The following is a 20,291-nucleotide window of genomic DNA, read 5'->3' as shown; positions in this document are numbered from 1 at the left end:
TGTTTCGCAAAAATAATAATTTTTATTCGCTTACATTGTTTTCCACCGTGTGGTGCGCTTTTGGTTGTTCGTCGCACTCACTATCTCTCTTTTTCTTACTCTTACTCTCTCTCTTTTTGGCGGCAGCTCGTGGTGCGTTTTGTGTATATTTCTTGATGCTTTGGTTGGGGTCGTTCTGTTGTCATTGTGGCCGTTGACGCTTCAGTTTGTCTTACGGATTTCTGGTGTAAACAACTATATCAAACGTCGAACGCAGCGTGGACAATGCCGGGTTCGTTAGTGGCTAGTTGCTGCTTCATTCCCAATCTGCCGTTTTGGCCGACAATTGTGCTGCAATTGCAGCGTGCATTGCCCTAAGCAAAATCGAGTTGTTGTCCTGGCTACCAAAAAACGGGTAGGCACAATTGACTACAGAGATACTTTGGCGGAAATCACAAGTATGTCCTAATTAATATTAATACACGTTTTACGTATTATTTAATAATAATTGCAATTAACAAACGGAGCGAGTGCCTTTTATTTCTACTCGCTTATCATCATTATACAAATGACCTTTTTATGAATCTCCAGACTATCGATTTTAGTTGTCGGCGCCGGCTAACATTTAAGGAAGTACTCAGGGTCTCCGTGTCCCTGTCTCATCTTCCCTTTATTCTGACATCCTACTTGAGTTTGGCGTCTTTGCAATTGCATTGCGACGCGATGGCGTCTCTTTGTTTGACAAGTTTTTCGGAAAATTCCTTTGTGATCCATTTCTGTTGTATTCTTCTGCTCTTGTCTGTGGAATTCTATAATTATACATGCTTTTACATATATTTATGCATACTTATATAAATCAACTTGTCTTTAACGACCAGACGATTCGGTTTTACTTGTTGCATATACTTAATATTCTTTGACTAACTCAATTGCGTATACTTAATATTCTCGAACAAAAATTAGTTGACCTTCAGCGCAAAGAAAACATTTAAAGCGTCATTTGATAAATATTTATTAGCAAGCTTATAAATTTCATTTCGGAAACTTTCGCAGGAATTGTTGATAATTTTATTGATTTAATAAAGGGCATTAAGTGGGTAACTGAACTTTTGCATTAGTCATTAAACGCTCAGGGCCGTTATGATATCTGATATTAGCATAGTATGAGTAATTAACAGCATTTACTTGATGCCATTCAAATTATTTTCCTACAATCGCTGTCCAGGATGTGCTTCACTTGGCTTAGCCTGTACTTGCCATAACTGTCAGTAAGGTACGTTCCGGAACCTCCCTCTATCAGAGAACTGCAACGGGTATGTTCGAGTATGATTGAGCACCAGAGCGACAAGTTCGATCAAATCAACTCAGAGACTCGGTCGCAACGGGTTCGATCGAGTCACGGGTCTCTTTGTTTACGATCAAGTCGCGGGTATGATTTTTTTGCTTTCGAACAATTCGGGTCGAGTAGCGTTCGAGTCATACGATCTGATTTGATTGTGATCGTTTGTGAGCGTTCGTTTCGATCCAATCACGTTCGAGTAGCAATGATCGAAATGATTTTTGAGCGTTTGTGAGCGTTCGTTTCGATCGAGTCACGAGTCATGATCGAACTTGCTGACTGATTTGATTTGATTGTGATTGTTCGAGTACGATCGAAAACGACACTGTTGGTTTTGTATTTTTTTTCCTGCTTCTTCTTCTAAGTAAATGTGCGCATATATGTACATACATTTATATTTATGTAATTATATTATATTTATGTAAATGCATATTTATATGAACGCAATTATGTACACACATTTTATTAAAACTATTATTTATAATTTATTTATTTATTATTAATTATTTATTTAGTTTTAATTTATTTAATGTCAAAATGTCTGTTAAAAATTTAAATTTTAAATTAAAAGTAAAATGAAAAAATTAAATAAATTAATATTATAAAAGTACAATTTATTTTAAATAATTTAAAGTTTGATAGTTTTTCCAGTCTTTAAAAAAATTAAAATAGTATTATTTTATTATGGGCATGTGTAATTGCATGTATGTATGTATACGCAGCCCGTAATAAATTTTACAATAAACGTCTTAAGCATAAATACTATTGCATTTATATATGTACATACATATGTATTTACGCGCATAAATACATACATATCATTGCAAGCGCAAACGCTGCCACGTGCGCGCTCTGCCTCGCACATTTTCTGAACGAGTCAACTCGAGTATGACTCGATGATTGATCCGATCGTTTGAACAAAACGGGTATGAATCAAATAAAATCAACCAGCAAGTTCGATCATGACTCGTGACTCGATCGAAACGAACGCTCACAAACGCTCAAAAATCATTTCGATCATTGCTACTCGAACGTGATTGGATCGAAACGAACGCTCACAAACGATCAGCATGATTGCGGACGATTTGATTCGAACTGACCGTTCGAATCAAACGCTCAGTTCGAACGATCCGCTCCGATCGCTTGAACAAAGTGAAAAAATCACAACGAGTTCGAGTCAATGTTCGAGTCTGATCGAACATCTCTTACTCGTTGCAGTTCTCTGCCCTCTATTCCCTCGACATTCAACTCAAATTACAATGCAAGCAGTGACCCCGATTTACTGACTGACCTCCTATCTCCTCCCTCTTCCTAGCAGTGCTTAATAAGGAAACCCAGAACGGAAGTTTGTTGACTGCCAGTCTTTTGTTTGTTTTCTGTCAACATAATTTTGGTGTGAAATCATAAAAATAAATTATTTTAACATTGTCCAAATGAAATGAGTTGAAATTTGAAAATGTATTCATAATATTATTATGTTATTTGAAGCATGCATGAAAAATGTTTGATAGCTTTAGGAAAATAACTAAAATTAAATATCAGTGTTTTTGACGTAAGCCCTTGTTAGTGTAAACTCATTTTATTCACAAATTATGTATACGACACGTGCCCTTTTAATACTAGCAAGCAGAAAGTCTCTTAGGTTTATCTCTATATACCATTTACAAATATCAATTGTTCAACAAATAAATTGATTGCTGACACACATTAATTACCTAAATTATTGTGCGATATTGCAATTTGAATTTAACATCAAAATAATGTATAAACACAAACAACAATAACAGCAAGAAGCCAAGCAACATCAATAACAAATGCGAACAAAGCATAAAAACATTTCTGGAGCTTTTGCATAAAGGAAGAACTAGAAATGTGCCGACTCACGAGTGGATTTTTCCATACAAAATATTGTCTTCATATGCAATCCTCTTCCCAAAAATAATTAAGTGTATGTGGAAAAGGTGTATCTGTGAGTGTGATTTCAATATAAACAGAAGTCAAGACACACGCGATTTGCGTGTTTATAATTTAACGCAATGTCTACGCTCTTGCAATGTTCTATATAAAGTATATATAGAACATATATATGTATAAGTACACATGTAGTTGTCCTTGATAGCTATATATAACCAAAGCCCAACCGTAACAAGCAATGGCAATTTCATTTACATGACGGGAATGACTTTTGCCCCCTGGGAGAGCTCCTTCCTCCTGTGCGTTTGTTAGCTTGTCGGAAAATGATTAGTTTGAAAATGTTGACTTCTTTCAAAGCAGACTAGATGACTTATTGCTCTCACTCCGCTCAAGTTCTTTATAAATCTGATTTGATAACCTCTTCTTTGATTAGCCTCAATTAGTTTGTTTATTTCTGAGTAAAATTAGCATAAGCATAAATTATGTCTCCACTTCAAAAACAAAATTTACCGAAATGGAAAATTACCTGATAAATGTGTGGATAAATCCCCCGAATTGTTTATTTATTGGGTGCCATATAAACAAGAAATTTGTATCTCACAAATGTGTTATCGTGTTACCAATCCAAATACTATAACTACTCGTATATACGAGTATTGATAAATTGTGTTTATCATTTTCAAAATACTAACTTATTTAATTGCGGCCTATACCACTAATAGTTTAATATAATTGTAAATATTAATTAATTCAAACAACTCGATTGATTGTTGACGTCATTACAGACTTATACTATTATACAATTCTTATCAGTCAGAATAAATTGCGCATTAGTCAACTTCTTCAGAGACAAACGGGCGCCATAATAAAGAGCTGAACTGAATGATTTATAAACTATTTGCTAAGCTCCTAGGAATTATAAATAGTTTAAAATATTTACAAGTTGATAGTGTTCGACTGTGGGATGCCCTCTTGTTTTGCACTTTATTTTTATATAATTTGTATGGTTCTTATGCGATTATTTTAAAATTTTCTGTGTGGATAAGTACATTATCTGCCTGTTTAGTACATTATCACAGCTGAATTATACTTCTTAACACATTTTTAATGCGAACAGAGAATACAAATAAGTTAAAATAAAGATACACGTTGATTAATTACGACTTGTAATTTCTGAGTAATCTGTAAACCTTAAATAAAATAAAATTAAATAAAATGAACGTTGACATCCGACACATTAGTGAAATGTCCATATACATAAATAAATATTAGAGGTAAATAGAATTGATGGCGACCTTGAAATAAATAAACATTCTCAGGTCATAATAGATTTAGGACTAGACAACAGATATTGATTTCGATATTATAGGAAAAACACTAACTGAATGTTATGAATAATGTAAACTATTAATAATTGTCTATGTAAAGGTCGATCAGCACTTACCGTTCACATTTGACGTAGTGCAGCAAAGAAAAAGAGAAAGGAAAAGAAAATGATTTAAATTTAGACGACAATAAGAAGAATCAACAGATCAAGGAATGAATAAGCAATAATTCTTGACGTGGTTAGGATGGTAAATCTTACGAAAACAAGAAATTCGTACGTTTCCGACTCGCAAAATTCACGGCGAAGGTCATCGGCATTTTAATTATCATTGACAGAGAGGGAAAACAGTAAAAGAGAAAGAGAGAGAAACGAGTCTAAATGTGTTCTGAATGCAATTCTCAGACGCAAATATCAAAACAAATAAAAAACTTGTATATATTTAATTCTATTGATTTAACACTATTCATTAGAAATAATTAAACAGATCTACATATGTACGTCACTTGTCTCGTTCAATATGAATCGCAAATTGAACCGGTTCAGTTCGGTTAAACAAAAGATTGAACAATAACAATCACCGTCTACAATGTGATTGACTGAAACTCTATTAAAGTGATATTTTAAGGCCCTCAGCTCAATTCCGTTGCATTGCAATTCCGTTTTATTTCTTTGCGTCAATACTTTCCCCCTGACGATGCAGCAGATTTTCTTTATTAACAAAGGTTTTTTCCCTTACATCCGCCAAGAGGGTTGCAATTATAAGATTCCCCCTTTCGCATACCTGGAAATTATCCGTGCTACCTGCGTCACGTGATTGCGTCGCAGTTTCATTTTAAAGTAGTTTTTAAGGGTGATGCCCTGTCACTTATTATAGGTTTTCATTCTCATCAGAATGTAGTTTGTGAAAAACGTTTGGGTTACTTGAGGTCAATTACAGTAGTCGTATTATCAGATTTCAATGTATACCGTAAAGCGGAGCCGATTTAACCCTTGTTAAACAAAAATTTTTAAATAAAATTAATAAATATTCTTTAAACAAAAATAGTGGTAATAAAAAATGTTCTTTTTCATTAACTTCTAATATTATTAAATGATTCTAAAGGAATTTATTTTTAGTAAAAGTCACATAGTTATATGTTTTTTATGTTATAAACAAGTTCCGAATTATATACAACTAAAAGTCACATTGTCAGCCAGCTATTGCCTCTATATTGTTTAAAAGAATCACACTGCTTTAACAGGGAAGTTCGTGATATTGATAAGAACGGAACAAGCAAATTCTGGTTCTATTCCGCTACGGAAAATGTACAATCAAGTGTTGATGCATAAGTATGGAGAATATTGTATAAAGTTATGTCATTTGTATGTCATTAGCACTACTAATTGCTGGCAAAGTGCCCGACTCTGTACTAACTAATACACACAAGTATAGTGGAATCATAAAGACTATGAATAATGCCCATAAGAGACTTGTCCCAGACAGAATCGCACTGAGCGCACTCAACCGGTTAAAACCGGTTCACGTTTACAGCAGGTCCTCCTTACGGTATGCAAAACGCACGAACAACAAAGCAAAGCCAAACAAAACAAAGCAAAACAAAACTACGCTAACAGCTGAGCGGCAATGGCAATGGCATAGACAAAGACAAAGCAAATGCAACGTGCATTCGAAAAGAGGGATGGTGCAGCACAGGCAAAGTAGAAAAGCAGGAACAGCATCAAAAGAGCAACGAAAAACAGAATAATATAGACTGCAAGTGGGTATATGCGGTAATCAGGCATTTCGTTAGCTTGCAGTTTAGCAGTTGATTTATTATTAAGAGATGTAATAATAATAATAGTTGTGTAAATTTATTTAAAATAAAATGACTTAATATATGCGGTATTCAGTCATTTCGTTAGCTAGCAATGTAGCATTTGATTTATTATTAAGATGTAATAACAATAATAGCTGTGTAAATTTATTTAAAATAAAATTACTTAATACTTAATAGATTATACCGTATACAGTTTGCAGGTTTTCAGGCAATTCGTTAGCTAGTAAAGTATGGGATGATTTAATATAACAAGAATTAATAATTATAACATTTTTTTTTTTTATATACATAGTAAGTTTTCATTTTACAGTTAAGATTTTACTCGACATTTATAGCTTTAACCGACTACAGGGCATCTGCTAGTCGAACTCTAGTTATTATTTCCAAACGCACTGTGCTTGTTTTTGTTGTATGTGCGCGCTCTGTCTCTTGTTCCTATGTTTTTGTTGTTTCTGATTTAATAGTTTTGCCGTCTCTGTTGTTGTTGCTTTTGTTGTTATTGTTGGCTCTCAAAGTCATGGCCGATATTCGAATACCTGCGGAACAGTGTCAGAAGCAAAACTGAACAGTTTGATGACGGCGCTCGCGCAGCAGACAGACAATCAAAAAAAAAGTAGAAACGAAATTAAGCTAAATGCGCAGCCGAAGGACTAACGGTAAATTTTTCCATGTGCTGTGCATAGAATAAAAAAAATAGAGTAAAAATAAACTTTTTATTACATTTATAAATAAATAAGTCGTGCAAGAGTGCAAATGTCGCTCAAATCTATAGTTTGTTTATTGAAATCAATAAAACAATATTAAACAAATTGTGTGCGATAAAGTGCAATATTTCATATACAATATATCAAAATGTGTGCATGTGTGTGTGTGCATACATAATAATAACAATTAATTGACGACAATTGAAGTGCAGCAGAGGCAGTGGCAGTTGCAGAGTTTGTGGCCGAGGCAGAAACAGAAACAGAGGCAGAAGTTGAGGCAGCGTCATGCAAAATTTCTTAGAAGGCGAGTGGAAAGTTTTCCTCAATATTCAATTTCGATTTCTGTCGTCAAGTGTTGCATATAAAAATAGCAATTAACAAATTTATGCAACACACTGTGGCAACAGTTCCAATACATATACATACATTTATATGTCTATACATTCCCACTTGCATTTGCAATGCATATTATGCATGTATGAGTATTGTAACCAATAAGTGTGCATTTTAAAAATAAATTTAATTATATTATATGCACCATATATATTTATCTACGTACATGTACTCATTTCTTTTTTGTTCTGTTTTTTTTTTGCTAACTGATCTGCAGCCAAAATGTTTATTTCCTTAAGCACGTCACTTGTCTTGCCTTTGGCATTCAAGTTCTTCGTGTTGTGCTTTTTTATACAATTTGCTATCGTCTTTTCATTATAATTTTCAATTAACGACTCTTTACATTGGCGCCCGCATTACATTATACCCTGTAAATAATTTAAATTGAAAAATTATCTGTCTTTTATTACTAGATATAAAAAGGCAGCTAAATATATAAAAGACAGATAATTTTTCTATTTAAATATCAAAATAACTTTTTAATCATTAAACAAAATAAGAATTGAAAGAAACAAAGATTACCTCACCGAACGTGATTTGCTGTGTACATGGTATTTTCTAGTCGAGCAAACTTAACTAGGGCATTAAGACTTATTTCATTATGTATTCCATGGTTGTAGCGACATCATTAAGAGAAGTACAGAGGAAGCAACAGCTATAACAACAAGTACAACAACAAACTGAAAATTACTTTTGCAAAATTCTCCATATATAGTATATTTTAATGTTTCTGTTCGACTTTGCGAGGATTACGAGTACTCCAAGTGCCGACTGAGAGAGAGCGTTCTAGTCAACAGAAAAGTTTCAACAGCTTCCATAAAATGTGTCAAAGAAATAACTGATTGCATAATAAATTAATGTCTTTCAATTGAAAGCTATTAAGAATATATATAAAGCATATCTTTATGTTTGAATGAAGTCAAGATGAAAATGAAAGTAGCTCAAATAAAAGTTAAAAGATGTCCTTAATAAAGTTAGTAAAGGAGCTTCGTTTTTAGAAAGAAGTCATTGATTTAAAAGCTAACAAACGGGTATAATAATGTCATTTAATTTTCCAAAATCTTTCTTAACATAATTATTAATTAAATTTCTGTTAGACCCTTGAGAATCTATAGAGACTATAAAAGAAGCGTATGTGTCGTTTCAAAAATTGAAGCTCTGTATCTCTTACTTATTAAAATATAAAGATTTAGCAACACTCGCTTGCATTGAATTTACAAGTTCAGGAATTCATTAATATACTAATTAATCATAGCTCCATCAGGTGCTTGTAAAAACCTGGTTGCAGTTCTACGTAAATTTAAATTTTAATTTAAATATCATTCGTTGATTTACAAAGAGATGCATTGCTAACTTCTATAAACCAGTTGGTACCAGACCATGATGTGATAATGATAATCATATATTATTTCTGTTCTTGGAACTTTAGAACTTATCTCTAATGTACAATCATAACAACGTTGTCAACTGACGGTTGTTAAACCTAATAACTCGTTTGACTTGTATACATCACGTTTCTGACGGGTTTTTGAGTGAGCTTAGATAAATGGCACTTGGTTAATTGAACTTTATGCGAATATTAACTATATATTTAGTTGTTTTATAGAATTGTGCCAGTTAACTTCAGATTGAACTATAGCAACAGGTTTCACTTCTTTCCTCTGTCTGCAACCAAACAGTAAACTCAGAAACGAAGTCTGTCAACAGGTTTCAGTTCATCTTGCTAAAAATACCTCAAACAATTTTCAAGACTAACGATAAATTCCAACAATTAAATAAGTAAAAATTGTTTGTACACAAATAAATTTAAAAAGAGGACAGAAAAAAAATGTTGTCACGTTTTTGACTCATTTTCAGAGACGAGAGCTATGTGCGTTTTTTTCTGAGCTGAATGATAAAAACTCAAACATTTGTACATGCTCATACATATAGTTCTTATCTAGTATATGCTAGCGTAGAGTATTTTTTTTAATGTCCGAGTTGTCGGTGTTGTCAAGTGTTAAAGTGGTTCGCGGCCAATGCGACAAACTAGACTGACTATTTTTTGCAATTTTATTTGCCTCATTTATTGATTGGGGGTCAGTGTTGCTGACTTTAATTGTTGCTTGCAACAAATTTGCCTGGTCAGAAGCAGTAGCTACGATAGAACTTCCAGTCTGTGCCCCTAGAGGGAAATACTGTTTGCCTGACGCTTATCATTGCACAATCTCGGCGTGTGCCGACGACGAGTTGTTATCATCGTTTATAGACTGGGACTAGTAGTGGTTAAACGTAAATGGTCTGGCCGGCCTTATCCGAAGAACGTTTCTGCCAGCTGTTTTCCAGCGGACCGACGACGCGTCGTCGTCATCGTTAGTTGTCGTCGTCGTCGTCTGTTTCGTTTATCAGCTGATCTACTGTGTCAGTAAATCAGTTAGCATTTGAAATTTAAAATCATGCTGAGGATCATTTAAAATCAGCTACTGTAACTAGTTCATCACTGCAAGTGAATATCATAATCATAATTATAGCCTAATTCAGGCAGGTAATAAGTCAACCAAACACTTAACCCTCTCAAAACGCAATATCAGTTCGCTTGTCTCTTTTCATTTGTGGAACAGCTTTCTTTTTTTTATTTGTTACATTTTGCTGACCACACCCTGGGACAGATCAATTTGTTTACGTCACGGTTTCATGGTTTCTATGGAATATTCCCAACATTTATGCTGGCAAAACATAATCAAACATGAGATCATTTGCATACGCGTGCGGAATAAGTCTAGAGTCGTGTCGTATTCAGTTTCCGAGTCTCAGTTTCGAGTTCAATTGGTTTATTTTGATATTGTCGATCGATCGTCGATGACTTGACGCTATCCTTCAGTGCTTCGTTTATATAATATTCGCATTTGTATGTGCTTTGTTGTTTTTCAAAACAATTGAATAGTCTTTTTTATTATTTTTTGTTTGCATATGTTTGGATTGAAGGTTTTGCTTACTTACAGATTTGCTGGTAATTTTCCTAGTTTAAATTACAGAAGAATTTACGGATTTCTAATATGAAAAAAATAATTGCTAAAGTCGATTCCTAGTATTCCCAGAACATTCTATATTAAAAGCTAGTTTAATTGAATTAAGCGAATCAAAACAAGTCAATTACAAATAGTAAATAAATAAATTCCTAGAAGAATTTGTCGCCTGTTATTACAGCAAAAAGAATTAAGACGTAGCTAAAAATAGATAAGCAGGATCATATTTAAAAGATATGTGTTGAGTCAACTTTATATAAGACATTTCGTTAAATAAATATACATAGTGTGATATTTTTGGCTTTCAAGCTGCATTTATCAAACGTTTTATCAACTTCCCCACAAGGTTAACATTGTTTATTCCATTTCAAGAGTCCAAGGTTTGCAAATCTATGATTTCCACAAACTCTATGAGTACCTGTGCCTGTACAACACATAACAACACGTTCTTCGGGCTCGAATTGCGGGTGCCATTGAACTGAAGGGCGTATCAGGCAAATAGATAAAGAGACAGAGAGAGACAGAGCGAGAGAGAGAGAGCGAGAAAGCAGTTAACAACTGAGAAATATGTCAGAATTCAACACAATTATTTGACACCTGTCACAGTCGAAATTGTTGGCCAAAAATCGTATCAATGAATCTGCTGGGGAGCTCCGCTTATCGCATTCTTTTTTGGGTCTTTGGGTTTGGCTTTTTTACTACAAATGACGCCATTTTCTGGGCATTATCTGTCACTCTGAAACACATTCTCTCTCGCTGCCTCTATATTTGTGTCCGTCTGACAAGCTGGCTGGCATCTGGCAATTGGTTACAACCGACGCTAACCAGTCTGAGTCAGTCTTGGCTTATTGCTTGTGCTTCTCGGGCAAACAATGTTCAACGAGCTTTATCAATTTGAATGGCTGTACCTGAAGTAGTAAACTACGTTGTAAGCACGTTGTCCAATGGCATCTTATCAGTCGCATCTGTTGTAGTATGACCAGCTTTTTGTTGATTTGTTCTAAGTCAACTAATTATCCGCTTTGTAGCCTTAGATTGTCGTTGAGCCTTATTGGCTTCCAAGTTCATATTGACATCCCCCTCAAACGGTTGTTGTTGCCAACTATTTTGTTTTGATGCCAACTGTTTCCGGTACTTCAATATCTTATCTCCTTACACCACAGCAATAATTAAATATTGTTGTTAGCAATCTATAAGCGTGATTCACGATCTATCAGACAATAACTAAACTGTTATTATTAATTGAATATATTTCAACCCGGCAACTGCATTCTTCATTGAGATTACAAAGTTTTATTCCAGTTTCACTTAATACAAATAATACAGTGCGATTGAAGTTCATTTTTACAATTTTTACAAGTTCTAAATAAATAAATCTTATTTCACACAATTCTGTTCTCTAGAAAAATTAAATAAAATATATTTGATTTGTTAATTCTCGTAGCCTTACTTATAAATAAGGAGTTATACTTTAGTAAATAATATTTTTAAAATGAAAATTTAATTTTTACACTACTTAAGTTGATAAAAGAATTAAGTTCACTATATAAACTTATGTCAAAGAATGGAATGATTATTTGATGTGTAACTATAAAATATATACAGTTTTTAAAAGGCTTAAACAAAATGCTATAAACTAATCATACACATATAATTTCCGTAACCCGCATTAAAAGTCGAAACACTTGTCAATATTAATCATATACCATATAGAATTATTGAGTATGTAAATCGCATTATCAATGACACTCTCATAACACCAAATATAACTTTAACTGTCATTTTATTAATGTGCCGTACAAACAATTCAATTGACGCCAAGCATTTCGTATAAATATCTATTTATATATATGTATCTTATGCCCCCATGTGTGTGCAAGTCTAGGAAAAAAATTATTCATAAGAAATGAATGGAGGAGCAACAAACAAACAAATGCAAGCATATGCCATTTGAAACAATTAAATATTAATAGAATAGAATGTTCAGAAAATTAAGGGGAGAATTTCTTTTATGCCAGTTATGTTCAGTTAAATTATAGTTATAGGGGAAGAGCTTTCAACTGAAATAGAAACATGCAACACAATGCTATGACTCTGTTGCAGCGAACGTGCTGTAGACATAATGACGCCGAGCCAAACAGACAGGGATGAAGATACTTCTGACAACAACACATACATGAGCACACTGAACAAATGAAAAGCGTGCTGCGCAGCTGATGCCGTTGATTTGCTGTTGCCCACAGAAACTGTAAGAACAAATAATGTGTGTATGAGTAGTTTATATAAACACAAACATACATACATACATACTCACATCAAGAAACTGGCACGCAGGGCATTTAAAACCGAACACATTCGTTGAACTTGAGGCAAAACGATTTCAATTGTCACGCGAGCAGCAGCAAAACGAGTTGTTGTGCCTGTATGTGTGTGTGTGTGTGATTGCAACGCCAATATGTAAACCTAACAGTAAACAATACTCGCTACTTGTTTCTAGCCACTCGTCACTCGCTCCATTTGCAAGTTAACTGTGAAGGAAAGAAACGCACAAAAATAAATATGTTCATAAATCTAAACTAATTTCTGTGCAAAAAAAAAAACACATCGTAAATATTTCATAATTAGTAAGTTAAATATGAGCATCTAATTTGGACTATTATAAAATATTTCACACGTCTGTGTGAAGCGAAACTCTCCTAAAAAAAACCTCAGCGCATAAAGAGTTTAAATTTATTTGACTTCGATTTCAATGCGAGATTTGCGTTTTAAAAAATGTGCGAAAGTTTAACAAAAAACTATATTTTTTATAAATAAATAGTACATATTAAAAATACAGTGATTTTTATAAATAAATTGCAATTTATTAAACATTAAACATATTTATTTGAATTAAAAATAAATGCATATTAATACAGGCTGCTCCGACCTAAATGTTGGACTGATTTTCAGCTGCTTTGTATGTTTAACTGAATTTATTTATCGAGAAGCAGGTGCAAAATCATTGGCATTGCAGACTGTGAAACCAGAAGTGTCAATTTGTTATTATATTCGACTTAATTGTTAGGCTCACAGCAAGCAATCTTCATTTGGCACTTAGTCACAGAAAAAATCCCATATAAAATATGTTGAAATAAGCGGAAGATGATTTAACTTTCAATTTATAGGGCGTTGCGAAACTCAAAGATAATCTACGATTATATGAGTATTTTTATATGAGTGCTGACGACGCGGCGTATGCGTGATTTTCAACAGCAACTAAACCGTTGATAGTTGAGCCTTAACTTCAGACATTTGAAGGAAGGGTTTCTTATTGATATGGGGTTTTTTTTTACTCTCCACTTTGCCATTGACTTTTTTGTGATCTCTTTGTTCTTTGTTACATTGCCAGCGGAAGATAAACAAAAGAAATCCCATATGTAAATATTTGTATGCGCTATATGCTTAAGTGAGTCTGTCTGTCTTTCATTCAAACTGTCTGTAGGTCTATCTGGAGTCTTCGCTAGCTTTACATAGCTTTCCAGCTGTGTACAATTGGTACAGTTGATCAAAAAAGCGTCTAGGCCATGTGCCATTCTGGCTCGTCAGAGTAAAATATCGATAAGATCGCATGTTGTAGATATCGCTGTATATAGTTTTGGGCCACTAAAACCATTAGCACTTCAACGTCTTTTTGGCTACATAAGAGCTAAGCTAAGTCGACGTGTGGCGTTATCTAATCTTGTATTGTATTTTTTTTTGTCTGCCTTTAAACATTTATTAATCTTTAATTACACAATTAAGGCATTAGCCATGTGCTTTGATTTGTAGCTTCGACTGATAAAATATTTGCTTTAAATGGTAACTCACGAGGGATTTTTATAGATTTGCAGACCACTTGAATGACCTATTGATAATTACGCAATTTTTTAAGGAGTACAAAGTACACACTTGACAAATATGAACACTTTCTCTTGCGATAAAACTATTTCTTATCAGTTGACCTTTTGATCATGTTTGTTTCAGTTGCTGGAAATCTCTAATACATATAAAAGATTAATAAATTCATTTTTATAAAATGGGGCTCTTACTTGTATAAGTTTTAGTATCCGCAAAATAAAAAAAATATAATTAAATTGACAATCAAGTATAAGAAGTGTAATTGAAAAACTAATTTATTTAAAATTATTAATACAAGTTTAAGTAATGCATTGCTTAGAATATATATGGAAATCCGACATCTAAAGAAAAGTGATTGCACTTTGAGGGCTCATAAAAAATTAGCAAACACTTGTTGTATTTTGACGCTATATATAATACAAGCACAAGTATTTCCCCCAGTTTTATATTTAGTTGCTAATAGAAAGTTTTCAATTGAAATATAAAACATGTGGTCGGGGAATACTACACACATATCAGTCATACTTAGTCGGAAAGAGTGCACTCATAAAGTCGATTAATGGAAATATAATTTTGTTTCACTGCTTCGGTGTATCAATTTAAATGTGTTGTAGGTTGTGTGCATATGTGAAATATGTTTATCACACAAATAATTAGCGATATAATTTCTTTTAGTTTGCAAATGCGTGTTGTGCCGGCGTCACAAGGTTCAAATGAGCATGTAAATCAAATGAAATCGTATCGAATCCAATCAACGCGTATACGCCATGTGTGCCATCTCATAAAAGTCCAAATCGCGACTTAATTTGTGGCTTTGCTGCTCGTATGACCCGTTTCTCTTTGTTTTCGCTTGCCTCCCTCGCTATTAAACTGAAAACTTGTTTAAATTACAGCAACAAAGTGCCAAAAATTAATTCACAAAACAAAAAAACAAACCAAAAGAAATGAAAAAGTACAAAATCAAAACAAAAACTGTGTCCCTGGTTTGCCTGTTTATTCCATTTTGTTTGATTCGTCGGCGACGTCAGCGTTAGCGTCAGCGTTAGCGTCGGCGTCGACTTCGGCGTCGGCGCCAGCGAACAGCTGTTTGTCGTTTTAATAAACAAACTGTGGCGTTGGGTGAGCTCAGTTCGCAGAAGACAGTTCGTGGATACACAACGCTAGAGATTGTCGTGAACGCGTTACAACTGCGCGCTAAACGGGCCGTTCGCCAGAACACAGACCCAAAACATCAGCAGCTGAATATTAAACAAAATTCCCAAAAAAAGTATACAAATACAAGAAAATACGCATTTCCAAATTTTTCAATAATTTTTAAAAATTTAAAGAAAACTTGTTGCCAGCTTTTATTAGCCGCGTCGTGTGCGTCTTCGAGCCGTTGAACTTTGACAAGAAAAACATTTAAAAAAATAAGCATAATTTTTAATATATGTACATTCTATACTAAAATTACACTTATTGTGGGATAGAACCTGATTTAAAAACAAAAAAAAAAACAAAACAGAAATTAAAAATTATTTGTTTTGTGTCTGCCAGCGAAAAGTTGTTCGCGTCGTTTTTCTCTTTTGTTGCTCTGTTCGTAAACAAATTTGTTTGCTGTTTTCCTAATAACATACATATTAACGACTGCGTGTGTGTATAATTGGGTATATTTTAAAATATTCCAAAGTATTCAAAGTTACAAATCAGGTAATTAATTGAGCAAACAAAAAAACTGTTGCAAAATTGTTTTGAATTGTTTGTGGTGCAATAAAAATAATCCATTAAATTTGTATTGAAATATTTTGTAAATACTTTTAGTTACAATCGCCTTGGCTAAGAAAACCTTGAACATTTTTTTTGAGCATGCTTGAAACGAGAATTCAGAATGATAAAAAAGTACAGCAATCGCTTTGTAGTGAAACCAGTTGTTAAAATGAAAAATAAAATTTAAATATGTGTATGCATTTAGGAGAAAAAGTTGTGAATCACTTCGAGTTGCATTTTCTTAGAATCTCCATATGCTCCACTTGAATCGAAAGAAAAAACTGCAAATTTATTCGAGCACTGTGATCGAAATGCAACGAGGTCTGTGGCAAGGCACACGTGCTTAGACTCAATTAGAAGTCGATTAATTGAGACCCCTTGACAACTAGCGAGAAGTTTACACTCAATGTTAAGCTAGTACTGCTCTAATCTACTGTGCTGCCAATTAGTCAGCCATAAGCAGTCACTGTGAGCAGCTGGACTTTATTAGTCAGCTTCCACAACACAAAAATGTTGTATCCAAAGCGAGTGCTAATATATTTAGGCACTGATAAGAGGGTATAGCTCAATTCATAGTTACCAGACCTCAGTAGTTATCCGATAAAATATTTGGCCTTAGTATTCTGTATTTTCAGTTGCCAGGCGAATGTCGCGTTGTCCACTTTATGGGTTATTAAAAGCGTGTTTCTATTTAATAACCCCGTCAGAGAATAACTAGTCAGAGAACCATGTGAGTGCCCGAGTTTGACTCGTATCTAATTTACTGTTTAAATAATTTGAGTGTTAAGTGGATCTGTTTATTTATTTATTACAACATTCTCAATTCCTCGAATTCAATATCGAGCAATAGTTTCAGTTTCTCGAAAATTGTTAAAACGTGTTTAATTATATTTTCTTAGCAGTACTCAAATCTGGGTCAATTGATCGATAAATTTCGACTTCATCTTAAGCAACTTTCTCTGCAAGAAAATATTTGCATATTCAATTCCAACAAATTGTGTTGTATCAGGTTTTAATTTCCAAGTATATTTGTTTAATTTGCATTTAAATCTTATTTAATTTATTTAAATAAAACCTTGATAATGATTAATTGCAAATGAGTTTGCATCAATAAATTATTGATGACATATGCGACAAATGTGAATCAAATACAAATTAAAAATGATTTATTAAAATAAAAACATTTAAATATCTTTTAATTTTTGTTTTTCTTTTATTACAGAAACCCCAAATGTGAACCAAATGCATAGATATTTATTATTTGCATAACAACAACTACACTACACAACACAGACACTAGACAGTCAGACAGATACATTTTTACATACACACACGGAACAAATTGTGATACACAACAAGCCCAAAGGCCATCCAACAACAACAGCAGCAACAACCACAAGACGCCCAAATAGAGTACAAAAGGTGTATTTACGAATACATTCAATCTACATCCCGGGAAAAAAAGTATAAATCCAATAAAGGAGCTCAAGAGTCACAACTTCCAAGTCACAATGGATTTCGATCAAATTCTTGCCAAATGCGGCGACTTCAATCGCTATCAGTTTATGATACTCGCACTTTTCGGCTTTATCAATATCATCGTATCGATGGTGTGTATAAAAAACTATTATACAATTGTTTAAATTACATAACTTATGCTCAAATTTAATAATATGTTTGTATTTATTTTTTAGCATTACTTTACGCAAACAGTGATTAGTTTTGTACCGGATCATTGGTGCTATCATGAGAAATTAGTGAATATGACATATAAGGAGATCGGCGACATTTATGCCAAGTTTGAGAATCCTTCCTGCACTCGACTCGCGGACATCAATGGACCAAATGTTACCGTCAGCTCGGAAAAATGCGAGAGATGGATTTATAATTATGATTTCGGCTATAGAAGCATGAATACCGAGGTGAGTTTAAGTGAATAAAAGTACGCAAATAACAATACAATTCACTTTGATATTCACCTGTTTTCTTTTTCATTCTGTTCATCAATCAACAGCTGAACTGGGTTTGTGACTCAGCGTATAAGGCACGAATTGGACAATCCCTGTTCTTCATTGGCTCGGTTGTCGGTACTCTGTTCTACGGTCTGCTTTCTGACAAAATTGGCCGTGTTCCAGCTCTGATCTTGTCGAATTTCTGTGGCTTCGCTGGCGATTTCTCTACGATCTTTACCAAAAGTGTTGCCACATTCACACTCTGCCGTTTCATTTCGGGCCTGGCGGCCGATACCAACTTTTATCTCATGTATATTATAGGTAAGTGCGAGAAATATATTCAAATTTAAAAATAAATAATCTATTGAAATCGTTTGTTTGTGCATAGTGCTCGAATATATACGTCCCAGCATGCGCACCCTGGGCCTCAATATGGCTGTGGGTCTGTTCTATTGTCTGGGACTGGTGTTTACGCCCTGGCTAGCTGTTTTGGCCGGACATTGGCAGATCTATTTGGCCTGCACATCGCTGCCCATACTGTTGGTGGTGCTGTACTATTTTGTGGTGCAGGAGAGCGCACAGTGGTTGGTGACGCGCAATGACATCGATGGTGCAATCATGCGACTGAAGCGAGTTGCACGATTCAATGGTCGACACGTGACGCAGGCGGAGTTCGATGAGTTCCGTCGTCATTGTCAAATAACACGTGAGATGCAAGGAGGCGACGATAAGAAGCATGCCACACTTTTGGATATGTTCAGGACGCCACGCATGCGCAAGAACACGCTCATTCTGTTCTTCAAATCGTAAGTGAAGTGTAGAGTGCAAGCAATATGTAGATTACTCATACGCAGTGTATTACAGCATGGTGATTACCCTGTGCTATGACGCCGTATCGCGTAATGTGGAGGGAATGGGCATTTCGCCATTTATTATGTTCTCCCTAAGCGCCTTGGCCGTGCTGCCCTCCAGTATCTTGCTGGTGCTTCTTCAGGATCGCATTGGGCGCAAGGGAATGGCATCCGGCTCGTTGCTAGTGGGCGGATTATTCACAGCAGCCGCTGGCATTGCGATCGCCTATCAGCAGCACAATCACAATGCGATTCTCTTGGCCTGTCTCACGATCGCAGCGAGATTCGGGGTGGCGATTTCATATGAATCTGGGTCGCAATATGCCACAGAACTGATACCCACGTGTGTGCGCGGCCAGGGCGTGGCTGCGGTGCATGTGGCAGGCTTTGCGGCCTCCTTTTTGGCCCCCTACATCCTTTGGCTGGGCACATTCTTCAAGGCAGCGCCCTCAATTATTTTGGGTGTGCTCTTCTTTGCCGGCTCCTTTGTCTGCCTGCTGTTGCCTGAAACGCTAAACAGGTAAATGTGTGAACTGTTTTTGTAGTCAACATCCAGCTTAACTTATTAATCGTTGCTTAAACAGGAGTCTTCCCACGACCATCGAGGAGGGTGAAGTGTTTGGCAAGGGCGAACGCATGTTTGACTTCCCCTGCCTGCAGCATCATGACGATGATGATTCCGACTCCGAGATGGAGAAATACAAGCGTAAGCATTCGCTCATCGATGCCAAACAGCAGGTGGAATCTGGAAATTATACAAAACGCAAGCAGTCCTTGATCGACGCCGATCGCGAGGAACAGGCCCTGAATGATGCCAAGCATTGAGCCAATATGTAATGCTAATAAAATCTAGTTTGTAGTTTAGTTAAACAATTTTTGCCTAGGCCCCTAAGTGAGCACTTTAACGTTTACATTAACAATAACATCAACAATATCCCTAAGTAGCCATGAGGATTATTCAATTTTGAATCCAAACTTTAGATTATTATTCCTTGCAAAAATCTAGCAGCTGTTACCACATTACAAAAGTGTTTCCACAGCTGTAGAAATACCTCGTATATCTGATGATGATAAAGTTTACATTTTGTATGCTCAGCATCTGCCTAATGATCTGACGTCTTTTTAATACACATAGGCTTAATTATATATAGACTTATATACATACTTCATACTATACTCTACTTAGTGACTCATAGATCTATTTGAAAGTTAACCATCGTGGCAATTTCCACAAGCTTGTAATATATTGAAATCGGAATCGCATAGTTAACATTTAGGCGGCACAATTTCACTTAACTAAAAAAATTGAATACTTACATATATTACCTATAATGAATTAAACATAAGTGCATTAGTATTTAGTAAGAATTCATTTTGATTTTGATTTG

General features: G+C 34.7%; 1 protein-coding gene across 2 annotated transcripts; it reads left to right on the top strand.

Moving 5' to 3' along the window:
- The first annotated feature begins 145 nt into the window (after nt 1-145).
- LOC117791059 (organic cation transporter protein) lies at nt 146-20,013 on the top strand. 2 transcript variants are annotated; one of them, XM_034630705.1, is made up of 7 exons: nt 146-437; nt 17,323-17,710; nt 17,795-18,022; nt 18,115-18,373; nt 18,441-18,858; nt 18,917-19,423; nt 19,488-20,013. In XM_034630705.1, the coding sequence occupies exons 2-7, from the start codon at nt 17,612-17,614 to the stop codon at nt 19,726-19,728; spliced, it is 1,752 nt and encodes a 583-aa protein (XP_034486596.1). In that variant the 5' UTR covers nt 146-437; nt 17,323-17,611; the 3' UTR covers nt 19,729-20,013. The 2 variants fall into 2 exon arrangements, with proteins under 2 accessions (XP_034486596.1, XP_034486595.1); XM_034630704.1 differs by lacking the exon at nt 146-437 and adding an exon at nt 15,333-16,043.
- The last annotated feature ends 278 nt before the right edge of the window (nt 20,014-20,291 follow it).

The sequence above is a fragment of the Drosophila innubila genome, assembly GCF_004354385.1.
Source record: "Drosophila innubila isolate TH190305 chromosome 3R unlocalized genomic scaffold, UK_Dinn_1.0 2_E_3R, whole genome shotgun sequence".
In the NCBI taxonomy this organism is placed as follows: domain Eukaryota; kingdom Metazoa; phylum Arthropoda; class Insecta; order Diptera; family Drosophilidae; genus Drosophila; species Drosophila innubila.
This window is presented reverse-complemented; position numbering and strand designations above follow the sequence as displayed.